The sequence below is a fragment of the Myotis lucifugus genome, unplaced genomic scaffold, assembly GCF_000147115.1.
Source record: "Myotis lucifugus unplaced genomic scaffold, Myoluc2.0 scaffold_409, whole genome shotgun sequence".
NCBI classification, from domain to species: domain Eukaryota; kingdom Metazoa; phylum Chordata; class Mammalia; order Chiroptera; family Vespertilionidae; genus Myotis; species Myotis lucifugus.
Window position 1 is genome coordinate 952965 of NW_005871457.1, and position 16940 is coordinate 969904.

A 16940-nucleotide genomic window follows, 5' to 3' on the forward strand; every position below is an offset into this window, starting at 1 on the left:
TGTGTGTGTGTGTGTGTGTGTGGGGAGAGAGAGAGAGAGAGAGAGAGAGAGAGAGAGAAAATGAATGAGAATGCAGCCTGCTGAGTCGCGTGCGGCTCGCTGCCACTCCAGCTGGAAGCAGCCTGTGCGGTGCATGAGCCTGGGTTGAGCGCTGAGGGTGAGGGCTTTGCGGCTGGACCGGGCGAGGCAGGGATGGAAAGGCCTCTGAGATGGGGCAGGGCCCCGGGGGCTGCAGGCCAGCTCCTACCCCGCGGGGACCCCAGCTGCCTCCCGCAGTAGGTCTTGGGTTTGTCCTAGGACCGAAGGGGTTATGTCTAACCAGAGGGGGAGTTTCGTTGACAGAAATGCCCGGTGATTGTCAGGTGAAGGGAGTTAGTGCCTCAGCCACAGGCAGCCGGCAGGTCTCAGGGAGGGTCCTTCCCGGTGTGGCCGACGGGGTCATCTCTCCCCAGGCTCGGCGCTCGGTGGTGAGACCTCGGCTCCGCCCGGGGGGCCCCCTCAGGGGGAGCAGACCAGATCCCCGCAGCCCTGCGGCCCTCCGGAGGACACACAGAGGCCCCGGGCCAGCCAGGGGCCGGCCCCCCAGCCCGACTCCAGCCGTCAGACCAGCCAGAGGAGCGTCCAGGTGGCGGTCCCCTCGCCGCGCCAGCTCCCCACCGCGGGCGCGTCCTCCTCGCCCACGGGGCCTGCCGTGGGCGCACTCGTGCGGCAGGCCTCCCCGTGCTCCCTGGCCAAGGCCCGCCGGCAGCCGCCTGTCGTCTTCCTGCCCAAGCTGGTGTACGACATGGTCACGTCCACCGACAGCAGCGGTCTGCCCAAGGCCGCCTCGCTCCTGCCCTCCCCCTCGGTCGTGTGGGCCAGCTCCTTCCGGCCCCTGCTCAGCAAGACCATGACGTCCACGGAGCAGTCCCTGTACTACCGCCAGTGGACGGTGCCGCGGCCCAGCCACATGGACTACGGGAACCGCGCCGAGGGCTGCGTGGACGGCTTCCACCCGCGGCGGCTGCTGCTCAGCGGGCCCCCGCAGGTGAGGGCACCCACCTCGGCCTGGACTTGGGGTGGGGGTCTGTGCTCAGGCCCAGAGGCAGCGTAGGGCTGACAGCACCCCCTTATGCGCATCTTGCCATTCTCGCGGCAGAAGCTTCTGTGATGGCCCCACGTGGGCGGTGGACAGGGGTCAGGGCCTGGTGACTTCTGTCCTCTCATCTCCGTTTCCTCCACATGATGCGGGGGGCGGATGGGTTCTCGGGGTGCCTCTCGGGCCTTCAGACTGCGGTCCGGCATTTTCCATGTCACTTCCCTGGCCCTGGGGCCCGGCTGTGGGATCTTGCTCAGACACCGGAGGATGTGGGGGACATGGAAGTGGGAGGCAGGAGGTTGTCAGGATCCCAGCCTTGTAGGGGACCCAACAGGTGCCCGTTTAACCAGCTGTGACCAATCGTACACTCGCCCGGTGCTCGCCTGAGGGGCAGGGACTCCGTGACGCGACAAGAAAGAGAAGGAAGGAGAGAAGAATCGCTTGCTCTCTCTTCCGGGGCTTAGGGGAGATGCGGCCTTTCTAGGTCTTGCGGGACGAATTCTGTTTTTTTACCATAGACGTATCGATGAAGACAAGACTAGTGTTTGCAGTTATGCAAGACTGAAGAAATGTTTTATGTTGGCAGTTTTTCTCCGAAGCAACCTTTCTTCAGCTTATGCCCATGTCCTATTTCCAGTGGCTTAAAAAATGCCGCCATTAAAACCGGAAACAACTTTGCCATGGTTTACCAGGGGTCCTCAAACTTTTTAAACAGGGGGCCAGTTCACTGTCCCTCAGACCGTTGGAGGGCCGGACTATAGTTTAAAAAAAAAACTATGAACAAATTCCTATGCACACTGCACATATCTTATTTTGAAGTAAAAAAACAAAACAGGAACAAATACAATATTTGTATTTGCATGTGGCCCGCGGGCCGTAGTTTGAGGACCCCTGGTTTATATGCAGGCAGGCCTCTGGCTGGGGAGTCCACCCGCCCATTCGCCCACCTGCCCACCCACCCACCTGCCCTGCCTCGTTAGCCCCATTGCCCCTCGACTGTCTCTGCACCCGCCGGCTCTCATTTTAATCAGGCGAGATCTTTAAAAGGAGGAGGTGCCTCCTCGGCCTGTTTGGCTCAGTGGATAGAGCGTCGGCCTACGGATGGAAGGGTCCCGGGTTCAATTCCAGTCAAGGGCACGTACCTTGGTTGCAGGCTCCTCCCCAGCCTGGACCCTGGTCGGGGCGCATGCTGGAGGCAGCCCGTCGATGTGTTTCTCTCACATGGATGTTGCTGTCTGTCTTTCCCTCTCTCTCAAAATCAATGGGAAAATATCCTCGGGTGAGGACTTTAAAAAAGTTGTCATAAAAGAGGGAGGTGCCATGAGGCGTGGCGGGTGCTCCTGGCGCGGAGACGGGTGCACTGACTGGGGCGCCACCCGCTCGTGCTCGCAGATCGGGAAGACGGGCGCTTACCTGCAGTTCCTCAGCATCCTGTCCCGGATGCTCATCCGGCTGACGGAGGTGGACGTGTACGACGAGGAAGAGATCAATGTCGGTGAGTTCCATCCTCGCGCGCAGTCAGGGCGGGACGCTCGGTCCCCAGTGGGTCCGGGGGCGGAGCTGGTGGCCTGGGATGCGGATGGGATGCTGGCGGGTGGCCAGGTGCCTGCAGGACAGGCCCCGCTCCTGACGTGGTCTGACCCCTGGGGTCCAGCTGGCTTTTTCCCGCTGCTCTTCGATCTCCTGCGGCAGGAAGCTGACAAGTGGCCGTTAGGGATCCGATGGCCCGTGGTCCTAACACGTGCAGTCGAGTATCACTCAGCCTCAGGAGAGGGCTCCCCTGTGTCCTCACGCAGCTCCTGCAGATGCTCTCGACTCTGCTTCCGTTTCGGGGGCAGTTCGGAACATGGGAGTCCGTGCAGCTGGGGCTCTCCTTCCGCCTCTGGGTTTCCCACGGTCCGCACAGTGTGGAACGTTGTTTCTGTTGCGTTTCTGCCTCCTTTCTCGGAGAGACCGAGAACGAAGCCGGGACTTGAAGCCTCTCTCTGTTCCCGTTTTGTCACGTGTCCCCCGTAGACCTCCGAGAGGAGTCGGACTGGCGCTACCTCCAGCTCAGCGACCCCTGGCCGGACCTGGAGCTCTTCAGGAAGCTGCCTTTCGACTACACGGTCCACGACCCCAAGTACGAAGACGCCAGCCTCATCTGCTCACACCACCAGAGCGCCAAGAGCGAAGGTCAGGCTCTGCGTGTCTCCCAGGGCGTGGGAGTAGCCTCTGGAAGGGAGAAGCCGTGCGTGTGAGGGATGTGCTCCGTCCCCTGGGGGCCCTGAGCGAGGGCAGCACCCAGCACGGAGCGGAGATGGGCTGGGGCCACCCTCGTCCGCCGTCTCCCGCCCCACAGTAGCGTTTCGGCTCGTGTCCGTGTGAGTGGCGGGAGGGGCTCACCTGCCCGCGGCTCCGTGACGCTGGGCTTCCCTGCAGACAGGGGGCCGCCCAGGAAGCCCGAGGACCTGTTCGTGCGGCGCCAGACGGCGCGGATGCGGCTGTCCAAGTACGCGGCCCACAACACCTACCACCACTGCGAGCAGTGCCACCAGTACATGGGCTTCCACCCCCGCTACCAGGTAGGCCGCGGGCGCCGGCACACCCTGCTTCCCCTGGGCTCGCGCCGTTGTTTCCCTGGTTATGTTTCCATTCCGGAGTGGGAGGTGGAACGTTCTGGAAGCCTTGCTTCCTGGTCTGCTGGCGTCCTCAGTTCCCATCTGTAATCTGTGAAGTGGCTGCTGACCCTGCAGAGCAGGCGTTCTCCAGGTCACACGGGTTCTAGCAGAAGGCGAGGCGGCTGCCAGGGTCCGAATCCCCCTGACATCCTAGCAGTTTCCGCCGTTCAGGGCGGCAGACTCCCTGCGTGCGTCCTGCGTGCCAGACGCAGACGTGAATGAACTGTCTCCGTACGCAAGACTCGGGGTGTGGGATAGAGACGCACATGAGCAAAACCTAACAGCGGGAAGCCGGCAAGGAGAGCAGTGCGGCCGAAGCACAGAAATTATATAAAGAGAGGAACATGCACGTCACAAGCACCTACTGTGCGCCAGGCAGTCTGCAGGGCATTGTTATATCTCAGTACTGCCCAACCTTTTATTTTACCTACTTTTTTTTTTTTTTTAATTCTCAGCCGAGGATATGTTTTTATTGATTTTAGAGAGAGAGGAAGGGAGAGACAGAGAGAGATAGAGAAACACTGATGGGAGAGAAACATGGATCTGGTGCCTCCCATAGGCACCCCGAGTAGTGATGGGATCCTCAAGCTAGGTATGTACCCTGATCAGGAATTGAACCCGCAACCTTTTGGTGTGTGGGATGATGCTCCAACCAACTGAGCCACCTGGCCAGGGCCTTCCCAACCTTTCCATGTGGTAGAAAATGTCCTTTGTCCTAGACCCGTGATTGGCAAACCGCTGCTCTCGAGCCACATGCGGCTCTTTGGCCCCTTGAGTGTGGCTCTTCCAAAAAATACCACGTGCGGGCGCGCACATACAGTGCGATTGAAACTTCGTGGCCCATGCACAGAAGTCGGTATTTTGTACAAGAGCCACACTCAAGGGGCCAAAGAGCCGCATGTGGCTTGCGAGCCGCAGTTTGCCAAACACTGTCCTAGACACTGGGTAAGTGGATAAGGCCACTGGCCCAGCCCCTGGTCACCTGAATGGATTACAAGCCACACCTGTCCATTCAAGGTGCGCTAGCTAGGAAACTGTCCTGTCTAGCTTCTTCTTTTTTTTAAAAAAATATATATTTTTATTGATTTCAGAGAGGAAGGGAGAGGGAGAGAGAGATAGATACATCAATGATGAGAGAGAATCATTGATCAGCTGCCTCCTGCATGCCCCCTACCGGGGACCGAGCCCACAACCCCGGCATGTGCCTTTGACCAGAATCGAACCCGGGACCCTTCAGTCTGCAGGCTGACGCTCTATCCATTGAACTACACTGGCCAGGGCCAGCTTCTTAATTCTCACCGAAACCCCTGAGGCAGTAGCATTTCCCGGTTCTATAAACCAGCGGTCGCCAACCTTTCGGACCTCACGGACCACCGGTTGCCGACGGCTGCTATAAATGAAGCTTCTGTCCTGGGCGGGAGCACGGAGAGGCTTGGAAGAGGAAGGTCTTCGGGGGCCAGCAGGCGGGAGGCGCATACACTGGCTCCCTCTGCTCTTTCGCTCGCCTCCCACGGCTCCCTGGGCCTTTTCCTGAAATTTGCTCAGGTGCCTCCCTCTGTGCTCCCTCCCCAGCCCAAATCTCTCTGTCCCTCTGGGGTCTTTGGGGAAGTTCTGCCGGACGCTGACGATGGGCTCTGTCCTCTCCCCAGAGGGCGTTGTGGTTCTAGAGGAGCCACAGGAGCCAGTGTGCCCGGCCTGTGTCCGCCCTCTCGGCCTGTCATTCGGGAGTGCACAGTGCACACTGGCGGGCAGGGCGAGGGGTCGGGGAGGCCCCCTGTGGGTGCCTGAGCTGAGGCCCGAAGGAGGCATGGCATGGCTTGGGCAGAGCCGGGCTGGGAGGTCAGGCCAGAGAGCCACGGGCACAGCTGTGGCATGAGGGGAGGGCTCTTTGGACCAAGTGAGTAGAGGTGAGACTAGACTTGGGGCCGGGAGTGAGCCCAAGACCTCGGATGCCAGTTTTTGCATCCCGGAGGTGGGCCTGCTTCCTACAATCATTAATTACAGTACAGAGAGGCCGCGGGGTGGACATAGCGAGACCGGGGTGGACAGGTGTGCGCAGTTCTGACTGTTTTATTAACACTCGATGACACGTGTAGTGACACAGGGTGGAAAAACACATTTGTTAGCCTAGAACATGGGGTCTCCAGGGTGATTGCTTAGCACAGTGGTTCTCAACCTTCCTAACGCCATGACCCTTTAATGCAGTTCCTCATGTTGTGGTGACCCCCAATTTCATTGTTACAAATGGAACATAATTAAAGCATAGTGATGAATCACAAAAACAATATGTAATTATATATGTGTTTTCCGATGGTCTTCGGCGACCCCTGTGAAAGGGTCGTTCGACCCCCAAAGGGGTCGCGACCCACAGGTTGAGAACCGCTGGCTTAGCCGATAACCTAGCACCCTGGGTCAGACCCAGAGTCCAGAGGGGTTGGCGCCGCCTCCCTGGGTGAAGCGTGACCAGAATTAGCGACGGGATCCGGCTTCGGCCAGGTGGGCGTGGCCTCCGGCGGCCAGACCTGGGTGTCCACACCTTGTATGGGTGGCACCCGTGCGTGGGCTTCTCGTGCTGCGGGGCAGAGGTGGCCGTGACCTGCGTCGTGGCGGCCACGCGGGCCTGGGGTCTTCGGGAGGTTCCGCCGGCCGCTGACGACGGGCTCTGTCCTCTCCCCCGCACCCCAGCTCTATGAGTCCACCCTGCACGCCTTTGCCTTCTCTTACTCCATGCTAGGAGAGGAGATCCAGCTGCACTTCATCATCCCCAAGTCCAAGGAGCACCACTTCGTCTTCAGCCAGCCCGGAGGCCAGCTGGAGAGCATGCGGCTGCCCCTCGTCACCGACAAGGTACCGGCGGCGGGCCCGGGGGTCCGATCGGTGTGGCTGCCTGGGGCCGCTGAGCAGGGGACCCAGGGGCCGTAGCTGCCCGATGAGTCCAGGGCAGGTGGGGCCTGGTGGAGGGACCGATGTGGTCCCTGGCCTTGGAGAGGAGGCGGGGAACATCAGGGCTTTGGGGTCCCCCAGAGTCAAGTTTGAGCCTTGCTCTGCCGTTTCCGGGCTGCGCTATTTGAACTCGTCGAGGTCTCTGAGCCTCCGCTTCCTCGTCCTACACCCAGGGGGTCGTAAATTTCGCAAAAGCTTGTGGTGAGAGTTACAGGCGTCACCGACATAGGGCGCCGGCCCAGCTAAAAGAGGTGCTGAGCAGACGGTCGTGGCGCCCACTCTGTTCTTCAGGGCTCTCTGCTCGGGAGCACCCAGCCAGGCCAGGTGGTGGGAGAACATGGCCCCCCATTACCAGCTCCAACAGTTACTGACTCATGGCCGGTCCCGTCTCACCGTCTGTCCTTCTCTCCTCTTCCGCCTTCCTGTGTTATCTGGAAGTGAATTGCAGACATGGTGTCCTTTCACCCATAATCCTTCAGTGTGTATCGCTGAAGGCTGCTTCGCTTCTTGTGATGCGATTGCTGTTACCCATCATCGCTGTGACCGCCCTCCTGGGACACTCCTCCAGGGGTGATTGGCCAGTCCCAGCTGTCAATCTCAGCAGCTTTGCTGCCCTTGAGCCAGCCGGTCACCAGGAGCTGGGTGTGGATGCTGAGGGCGGGACGCTGGGGCTGAACCCAGCCTTTCAGACCCTCCTGTCAAGCCCTGAAGGCATTTGTAAAGCACCAGAGGCCTTTGTCTCCCGCCCCGCGGGCTGGGGTCGGGTGTGCAGTGGGCAGGGATTTATTCACACCCCCGTTTCCACCGACTTCCGTCAGCACAGCCATGAGCACAGCGGCATCACAGCGCAGTGGCCGGTGCTTGGAGGGCTTCCAGGGGAGCAGAGCTCCTGCCGAGGGAGAGGCGGCGACCTCTGGTTCTCGGTGTCACAGATGCGCAGCCGAGCGTGTGACTAGCCGGGCGGTGTGGGTAGGAGATGGGGACTTGGGTCACACAGGAACAGCCTCTGCTCCAAGCACCAGGTTAGAGATGCTAGTTTGGGTTGCTTAATGGAGGCAGCGGACAGATGCCAGTTAGTTTGTAGTAGCGGCCGAGCCCGTGGGCTGGGAGTCTGGGCTCCAGGCGGGTTCCGCTGGGCTGAGCTCACTCATGTGTCTATCGTTGGCTCCCAGGAGGGCTGGGGGCTGGCCGGCTAGGGTGGCCTCCGTGGGCCGCCCTCTCTGCTCCATGTGGTCACTGCCCCTCCAGCAGGCTGGCCCTGGCTTGTTCCTGGGAGGGTTCAGAGAGAGAGGGCCCTGGCTTGTTCCTGGGAGGGCTCAGAGAGAGGGCGGAATGTGCCCGCCTCTTGCAGCCAGTCTCAGAACTGGTGCCCCATCACTTAAGAAAAAAGTTATTTTTTTATTGACTTCAGAGTGGAAGGGAGAGGGAAAGAGAGAAACATCAATGATGAGAGAGAACCATTGATCGGCTGCTTCCTGCATGCCCCCTACTGGGGATTGAGCCTGCAACCCAGGCATGTGCCCTGACTGGGAGTCCAAACGTGACCTCCTGGTTCATAGGTCGACGCTCAGCCACTGAGCCACACCGGCCGGGCTGGTGCACCATCATTTTTACTGCGTTTTATCCATAAAAGCAAGTCTCAGGGCTGAGCTGGATTCAAGGAGGACGGGGATAGACACATCGAAGGGAGGGGAGTGACTGTGACCCCGTTTAGAAACGCTCTCCCTCCTCTGCCTCTACTCCCCAGAGTCACGAGTATATAAAAAGCCCGACCTTCACCCCGACGACCGGCCGTCACGAGCACGGACTCTTCAACCTGTACCACGCGATGGACGGCGCCAGCCACCTGCACGTGCTGGTCGTCAAGGAGTATGAGATGCCCGTTTATAAGAAGTACTGGCCCAACCACATCATGCTGGTGCTGCCGAGCATCTTCAACAGCGCTGGCGTGGGTAGGCTCCTCTCGCGCCCCCTCGGTGGCACCCCGGGAACCGAGACCCGAGAGAATGTTCTAGAACTGACGGAGTTCAGCATTTTTCACCAAGCCTGTTGGCTTTAAAATACACACACACACACACACACACACACACACACACATTGATTTCAGAGAGGAGGGAAGAGGGAGAGAGAAACATCAATGTTGAGAGAGAGTCATTGATTGGGTGCCTCCTGCACGCCCCACACTGGGATCGGGGCCCACAACCCAGGCATGTGCCCTGACTGGAATCGAACCTGGGACCCTTCAGTCCGCAGGCCGACGCTCTATCCACTGAGCCAAACCAGCTAAGGCAAGCCTTTTGACTTTTAAAGCTATTTTGATTTATTTGAATATTCTTTTTCTTCTTTGATGTTTGGTTATTGGTTCAATTTAGATTCTTAATTCATGTTAGAGAAGCAAGGATACTGTATGTATATATGCATACCCCATGGATGCCGACAGTGGGGTGCTGAGGGCCTGGGGCGGGGGTGGGGTGGGCTGGATGGGGTCCATGGGGGAAAAAGGGGACATATTTAATACTTTCAACAATAAAGATTAAGAAAAAGAGAGAAAGAGCCCTAGTCGGTTTGGCTCAGTGGATAGAGCTTCAGCCTGCGGACTGAAGGGTCCCAGGTTCGATTCTGGTCAAGGGCACATGACCAGGTTTTGGGCTCATCAACGATTCTCTCTCATCATTGATGTTTCTATCTCTCTCTTTCCTTTCCTCTCTGAAATAAATAAAAATATGTTTAAAAAATAAAATTAAGTTAGAAAAGAAAAGAAAAGCAAGGATAAACAGGCAGATGTATGTGCAAATGGGAGAGGTGTGTTTTCTCCCCTAGAATTTTCTCTCCCAAATCAACAGCTAAGAGTGAGTGGACGAGGGATGCTGGCGAGGACCGTCGGGACTGGCTGGTCGGGGTGGGGCCTCGGTCAGCAGTGCTCCCTCTGCCGGGGCCTGTGCCGTGTGGGTGTCCGTGTGGGTGTCCGGCGGGACCGGGGGTCAGCGGTGGCTTTGCCGTTGCAGGCGCCGCCCACTTCCTGATCAAGGAGCTGTCCTACCACAACCTGGAGCTGGAGCGGAACCGGCAGGAGGAGCTGGGGATCAAGCCCCAGGACATCTGGCCGTTCATCGTGATTTCCGACGACTCCTGCGTCATGTGGAACGTGGTGGACGTGGACGGCGGCGGGGAGAGGAGCAGGTGAGCGCCTCCCACGCCTACAAGTGAGACAGATGCACGCTCTCTCCAGCGGGGACCCCCTCCACCCCTCATCTGTGAAATGGGCGGGAGGGGTGCCCAGGCCAGAGGGCTGCTGCGAGGATGGGCGATGAGGAAGGTGGTGCTCAGCCTGGCGCGGCCGTGGCGGGTTCCGCCGCGGGAGAGCAGCGGCCCGGCTGGCCCGTCCCGGGGCCTTGCCCGTGTTTGCACGTCAGCCCGGGCTGTCCCTCTCCCTCCCCAGCAGAGAGTTCTCCTGGTCGGAGAGGAACGTGTCTCTGAAGCACATCATGCAGCACATCGAGGCGGCCCCCAACATCACCCACTACGCCCTCATCGGCATGCGCAAGTGGTCCAGCAAGGCCGGCGGCCGCGCCGTGCGCGAGCCCTTCTCCCGCTGCCACGTCCACGACTTCATCGTCCTGAACGTGGACCTGACCCAGAACGTGCAGTACAACCAGAACCGGTGAGCGCCTGCTCCGCTGCCGCCCCAGCTCCACCCACAGGCCCCAGCCCCCAGCCCTCCTCCTCCGTCCTCCCTCCTCCCTCCTCTCTCCTTCCTCCTCCCTCCTCCCTCCTGGAGGGGCAGCCTAGGCCTGGCCGATAGCCACTTCTCCGCTGCCCTGTAGGCCACGGAGCCAGAGGCCTCCCGCCCATAGCACCAGCCTGGCCCCTGCTGTCAGCTTTAACATTTTCCTTTTTTTTTCTTAAATGTATTTTTATTGATTTCAGAGAGGAAGGGAGAGGGAGAGAGAGAGAGAAACATCAATGAGCCCCACACTGAGGATCCAGCCTGCAACCCGGGCCTGTGCCCTGACCAGGAACCAAACCGGGACCACCTGGTTTCTAGGTTGATGCTCGTTCCTTCTTTCTTTTGTTCCTTCTTTCTTTCATTCTTTCCTTTCCCGTTTTTCTTTTTTTCTTTTTCTTTCCCTGCCTCCCTCCCTCCCTTCCGTTGTATAATTCTGTGGCGAGGAGATTTGCATACGACCATTCAGCTTCCTCCGTGGAGTCACACGCGCTTTACTTAGTGACTCGCCGTGTGCTGTGTGTGTCCTTCCTCTGGCTGTTTAGCTTCTTCGGTCACAGCTCTCAGGAGCCTTAGCACCGAAGGAAGCGGTGACGTCCTTCCCTGACGTGGCTTCCACGTGTCCAGCCACAGGGGCGCTCAGCGGAGCCCAGTCGCCGATGCCCTGGCCCAGTCACCGCGTGGAGTGTCCCTGGGCCAGGCAGTGGGCACACACCTGAGGTGCCCGTGTAGGAGGGAGTTTGGGGCCAGCCCGCCCTGCGAGGGGTCTGGGTTCTGCCACTTGCCGGCTTGGCATGAGCCTTGTTTTCCTCAGCTGAAGAAGTGGCTGATTTTGTTGTTGTTGTTGTTTTGTTTTTTTTGTTGGGGAGGTTTGTTCTTTTCAACAAACCGATGGAAGGGTTTTGCACGTCCTCACAGCGGGCCTGTGCGTCGCAGGTGGCGGTCCTTCTGTAGTGTTTGCCCGCGGGACGCCCGCCGTTCCTGTGCCGGCACATCACAGCCGGGCCGGCTCCCTGTTCGCTGCCCTCTGCCCTCCGGGAGGGGGGTCCGTAGGGAGGGCTGAGCCTGCCCCTCCCTGTCGCCCCGGTGCCAGGCACACCTGCCACGGCCTGGGGACGCGAGGGCCCCCCAGTGCGACCTGCCCCCTCCTCTGGCTCCGAGCAGGTTCCTGTGTGACGACGTGGACTTCAATCTGCGGGTGCACAGCGCCGGCCTCCTGCTGTGCCGCTTCAACCGCTTCAGCGTCATGAAGAAGCAGATCGCGGTGGGCGGGCACCGGTCCTTCCACATCACCGCCAAGGTGCGTGCCGGGGCCGGGGGCCGGGGGCCGGGGGCCGGGGGCCGGGCGGGCCGTGTGCTTTGAAAACCAATTTTTCCTTTCATCCCCTCAGGAGCGTTCTTTAACTTTTAGGTGTTTTATCTTTATTCCTCTTTTGAGCAGAGTCTTACTTTTTCCCCTTGAGGTTTAATGGTGCCTTGATTATGGAGAGGAAAGCTAGTCATGCTTTGTAACATGTCATCGGAATGAAATACTTGTTCTCATGGTTTATTCCAGCGATGGTGAACCTTTTGAGCTTGGCGTGTCAGCATTTTGAAAAACCCTAACTTAACTCTGGTGCCGTGTCACATAGAGAAATGTTTTGATCTTTGCAACCATAGTAAAACAAAGACTTATATGTTTGATATATATTTTATATGTTTAAATGCCATTGAACAAAGAAAAATCAACCAAAAAAAATGAGTGCGCGTGTCACCTCTGACACACGTGTCACAGGTTCGCCATCACTGGTTTATTCATTCAGTGTTGGCGGGGCGCCCAGTCCCTCCCTCGGGAGCAGGTCGCCTCGAGCCGAGAGGGGTGTTAAGTCAATACGGGGTGAAGTGCCGAGGTGATGAGCGCCCCGGGGCGACACCTGGGTCACGGGGAGACCTCTCCTCGCTGGCGGTGGGGGTGGCATCTGTGTGCGTGTCCCTGGGGCGGGACGTTAAGGCGGAGACCTGGGGGATGAGAGAGCGGTGTGTCCCGGCTCCGGGAGAGCCCGGGTGACGAGGCCGAGAGGGAGGAGCAAGGAGGTCGGCGCGGAGGAAGCGCAAAGGCCAGCGGGGAGCGTGGCAGAGATGAGCTGGAGACGCAGGCAGGGCCTTACTGGCCATGGGAACCTCTAGACCAGTGGTTCTCAACCTTCTGGCTCTTTAAATACAGTTCCTCATGTTGTGACCCAACCATAAAATTATTTTCGTTGCTACTTCATAACTGTCATGTTGCTACTGTTATGAATCGTCATGTGAATATCTGATATGCAGGATGGTCTTAGGTGACCCCTGTGTAAGGGTCGTTCGACTGCCAAAGGGGTCGCGACCCACAGCTTGAGAACCGCTGCCCTAGACGCCTCTGTAGGGGCAGTGACAGCTCATTGACAGGGTCCAGCAGCCGGCCCGATGGTTTTCTTCCTGTCCCCGGCCTCGAGGGCAGGGAGGACATGCTGGCGAGGGAGGAAGAGGTGGTGGGCTCGACGGGGCCATCGGGAGGAGGGCAGTGGGGGTGTCTGGGACCTGGGGGTCCGGGGAGGCTGGCCGTGCCCCGAGGTTTGCATCCCTGGATTTGGAAGAACGTCCCCAAGTCCCGTGGATTCTCTGTATTTTTTCCTCGACCAGGCAGCCAGTGTCCTACGTGGAAAGGTCAATGTCGACGATTTTTACTGATCGAGTCGATCAGTTGTCACCTGCCCCCCTTGGGGAAAACCTGATGCTTCTTAACAGAACTTTACCGTCCAAGTCGGTGTGTTCTCAGCTCGCAGCCCTGCCCTGGGGCCCCCCTCCCCGGGCGGGGCCGCCGGCCTGGGTCCCCCCAGCCTGGCAGCCTGGGGAGTGCTGACGCCCCTCCTCCCACGCAGGTGTCCGACAGCCCCGCGGCCGTGGTGCCCGCCCAGTACATCTGTGCGCCCGACAGCAAGCACCCGTCCCTGGCGGCCCCCGCGCAGCTGCTGCTGGAGCGGTTCCTGCAGCACCACAGCCACCGCTTCTTCCCGCTGTCCCTGCGGAACCACGGCCACCCCGTGCTGCTGGTCGACTGCTACCTGAACCTGGGGTCCCAGGTAACTCGGCGCCTGCTGCCCGCCCACCCGGGAGCTGCCTGCGAGGGAGGCGCCAGGACCGAGGGCTCGGGATGCACTCAGCACCCGCGTCTCGGTGCTCCCCCCCCTTCACAGCTGGTGAAACAGGCTGCGAGGGTTTTCCTTTTTTCATAACCAAGTAAGAGGTTATCTTATTAGAGTCAGGGGTGTCCTGTCCCTCTCAGCAGCCTGCACATCCCATCGCAGTGACCGTCTAAGACAGTGATGGCGAACCCATGACACGCGTGTCGGAGGTGACACGCGAACTCATTTTTTTGGTTGATTTTTCTTTGTTAAATGGCATTTAAATATATAAAATATCAAAAATAAAGTCTTTGTTTTACTATGGTTGCAAATATCAAAAAATTTCTATATGTGACACGGCACCAGAGTTAAGTTAGGGTTTTTCAAAATGCTGACACGCCGAGCTCAAAAGGTTCGCCATCACTGGTCTAAGAACATGTTTGCACAGCACAGGGGCCTCGGCACCAGGTTCCCGCGTCAGGAGCCTTTCATCAGTTTCTCGAGCGGAGTGTCTCGCCAGCCACCCCCCCCCCATCTTCCAGGTGCTCGACACCCAGGATTTGCAGCTGAAGGAAGTGGTCCTGTCCAGTCCTTGTCTCTCTTGTACTAAAGTGTCAGGTCCTGCAGTGCTGACCCGCGTTTTACACTGCAGGTGCCGCCGCTTCAAATCAAGTCAGGCAGTCTCAGACCTGGTAGACGTGTGTTCACGTATTCACATGTGTTCATGTGTTCACAGGAGAGCATGTGAATGGTCTGTCCCAATATAATACGCTAGGAATCAAACCCAACACTGATGCCAAAACATTTCTTTAAAAAAAATATATATATGTATGTTTTGTTTTATTTGATTTCAGAGAGGAAAGGAGAGGGAGAGATAGAACCATTAGTGATAAGAGAGAATCATTGATCAGCTGCCTCCTGCACGCCCCCTACTGGGGATCAGACCCACTACCCGGGCCTGTGCCCTGACTGGGAATCGAACCGTGACCTCCTGGTCGATGCTCAGCCACCGAGCCATACTGGCTGGGTGCCAAAACATTTCCGATTCTCCGATTAGTTAATGCATAGATAAATCCAGGTAAATCTCTTGGAATTGAGTTTTAGGCTGTAGATTTGGAAATAATACAAAAAATATTGTTTCTGGTCCCCAAAACCTTGAGCGAGGCCGAGCGGTCGGCATGTTAGCGGCGAAGCCGTGGCGTGGCCGAGCACGTCACGGGAGCGGTGTCCCCTCGCGGTTTTCCAGATCTCCGTGTGCTACGTGAGCTCCAGGCCCCACTCCCTGAACGTCAGCTGCTCCGACTCCACCTTCAGCGGGCTCCTGCTCTACCTCTGCGACTCCTTCGTGGGGGCCAGCTTCCTGAAAAAGTTCCACTTCCTGAAAGGTAAGTTCCCGTCCTCTGCTTACCCCGGGCCCTGACGTGAATGCTTGCCACCTGCTGCTGCTGAGGAGGTGGCTCCTGGTCGTAGTCCTCCTTCCCCAGTGGGTGCACGGAGGCTCAGAGAGGGACCGAAACCGCCAGCAAAGTCCAGGAAGGTGGGGGCGGGGTTCTGGGGCGCACATTCCCTCGTCCCCCCCGGCGGTTTGGGAGGAGATGAGACACATCCCCTTTCTTTTCGGCAAAAGGCAGAAATGTGTTCCTTTTCAGTGTATATTCTTTTTTTAAAAAATATTTTTTTATTGATTTTAGAGAGGAAGGGAGAGGGAGATGGAAACATCAATGATGAGAGAGAATCATGGATCGGCTGCCTCCTGCACGCCCCTACTGGGGATCAAGCCCGCCACCCAGGCATGTGCCCTGATAGGGAATCAAACCGTGACCTCCTGGTTCGTAGGGTGATGCTCAACCACTGAGCCACATGGCCGGGCTCAGTGCAGATTCCTAACACCCGCCCCAGGTCCCCACAGATGTCTCTTCCTCTGGGAATGCGAGGTCCTCCTCCTCATCTTGGGATACGGATGCTTTTGGACTTTTACGCAAATCTTCCTCCTGCTGGAGTTGGTTTCTCGCGAGAGTATTCAGAGCGGCAACCGTTCATTCTGTCTGACTTTAAAACGACGTCCCACCCAGCGGCGGGCCCTGACCGATGTGCTTTCCCTGGGTTGCCCTTCACGCTGACCTTGTCCAGCAGGTGTTCCCTGAGCCCCGCACAGGCTAAGGCCCTGAGTAGTGAGAGGCTTACAGCCATCTCTGCCCTTGGCAGTCTCTGCCCTGGGGGAGCAGCTTGTCTAAGGGAGGGCAGGCCATGTAGGAGGAAGGTAGGAAGGTAGGAAGGTAGGTAGGTAGGTGGTAGAGAGGCGGCCAGAGCAACGGAATGAATGGACATGAAAGTCTTGATTGTGCTGGGATTGGAGAGGAGGGAAAACTCACCCGGTGGGCAGGTGGGGACAGGTGGGAGCGGATCGCCTTGAGTGGGAGAAGAAGGTGGTGTTGGGCCTGGTCGGGCTGCAGCTGAGAGAGCTTGGTTTGCATCCGACCAGTCTCTTTCCGGTTCTCCTTCCCTCTTGCCCTCTTGGCCACCGTTTCCTCCGCCTCCATGTTATCTCGCCGGCCGATCACATCGCCGTGTCTGCCTTGCTAACACTGGGAAGCATTCCCAAAGAAGCGAGGCCCGGGGACACCTGGCCCTCCCCTTCCAGCGCAGCCTCTTTCTTTCTGCGAAGCCGCAGGGTCCAGGCGGTGGGTTTCCGTGGGATACGCTTGCCCCTTGTCTTCACACGCCTCTGCCGTTGTCCGTGCAGGGGCGACCTTGTGCGTGATCTGTCAGGACCGGAACTCCCTGCGCCAGACCGTGGTCCGCCTGGAGCTGGAGGACGAGTGGCAGTTCCGCCTGCGCGACGAGTTCCAGACGGCCAACGCCAAGGAGGACCGGCCGCTCTTCTTTCTGACGGGACGGCACATCTGAGGGGGGCGCCCGCAGGGTTTCCGGGAAGAGTGGGGCCTTCGGAACCTCATGCTGGTTCTGAAGGAAGAGTTAGAACCACGGGGTGTTTGAACAGAAACGGGCCGCAGACACTGTCTGGCACGTCCCTCGTGGCGCGCCCAAAGCCCAGAGGTGACGGAGACTCGAGAGAGGGACGGGCATCTGTGGGTGGCGAGCATCAGCGACGCACACCCGCCCTCCCGGTCCAGGGCCGGCTGCATCGCCCTGGGCTACGTCCAAGTCCGTTTCACGAAGAACAAAGTTTCGCCTACTGTCACGCCATCCATATGCTTCCATGGACGAACTTGCCTTTCCTCTTAGTTCTCCATCTCTCGATTATCTTGCAGAGGTGCCAGACGATGGGTAGGATGTGAGCCATGTAGGTTCCCTCACCGTCTACTACAAAGCAATATTTTAAAAAAGAACGCTTTCACTGTAAAGGCCGGAGGCAAGAAAAAACAGAGGGTCACCGC

The 16940-nt window shown here is 58.5% G+C and overlaps 1 protein-coding gene across 1 annotated transcript in view; it reads left to right on the top strand.

The window, feature by feature from the left end:
• Positions 1-16459, top strand: part of GREB1 (growth regulation by estrogen in breast cancer 1) — a 52226-nt gene extending 35767 nt beyond the window's left edge. Inside the window, 12 exon segments of the mRNA XM_006102349.3 lie at positions 453-1027; positions 2471-2573; positions 3095-3253; positions 3500-3642; positions 6424-6585; positions 8429-8633; positions 9687-9861; positions 10124-10342; positions 11570-11705; positions 13300-13500; positions 14789-14927; positions 16286-16459. Coding sequence (XP_006102411.1) covers positions 453-1027; positions 2471-2573; positions 3095-3253; positions 3500-3642; positions 6424-6585; positions 8429-8633; positions 9687-9861; positions 10124-10342; positions 11570-11705; positions 13300-13500; positions 14789-14927; positions 16286-16449 — 2381 coding nt within the window. The 3' untranslated portion in view covers positions 16450-16459.
• The last annotated feature ends 481 nt before the right edge of the window (positions 16460-16940 follow it).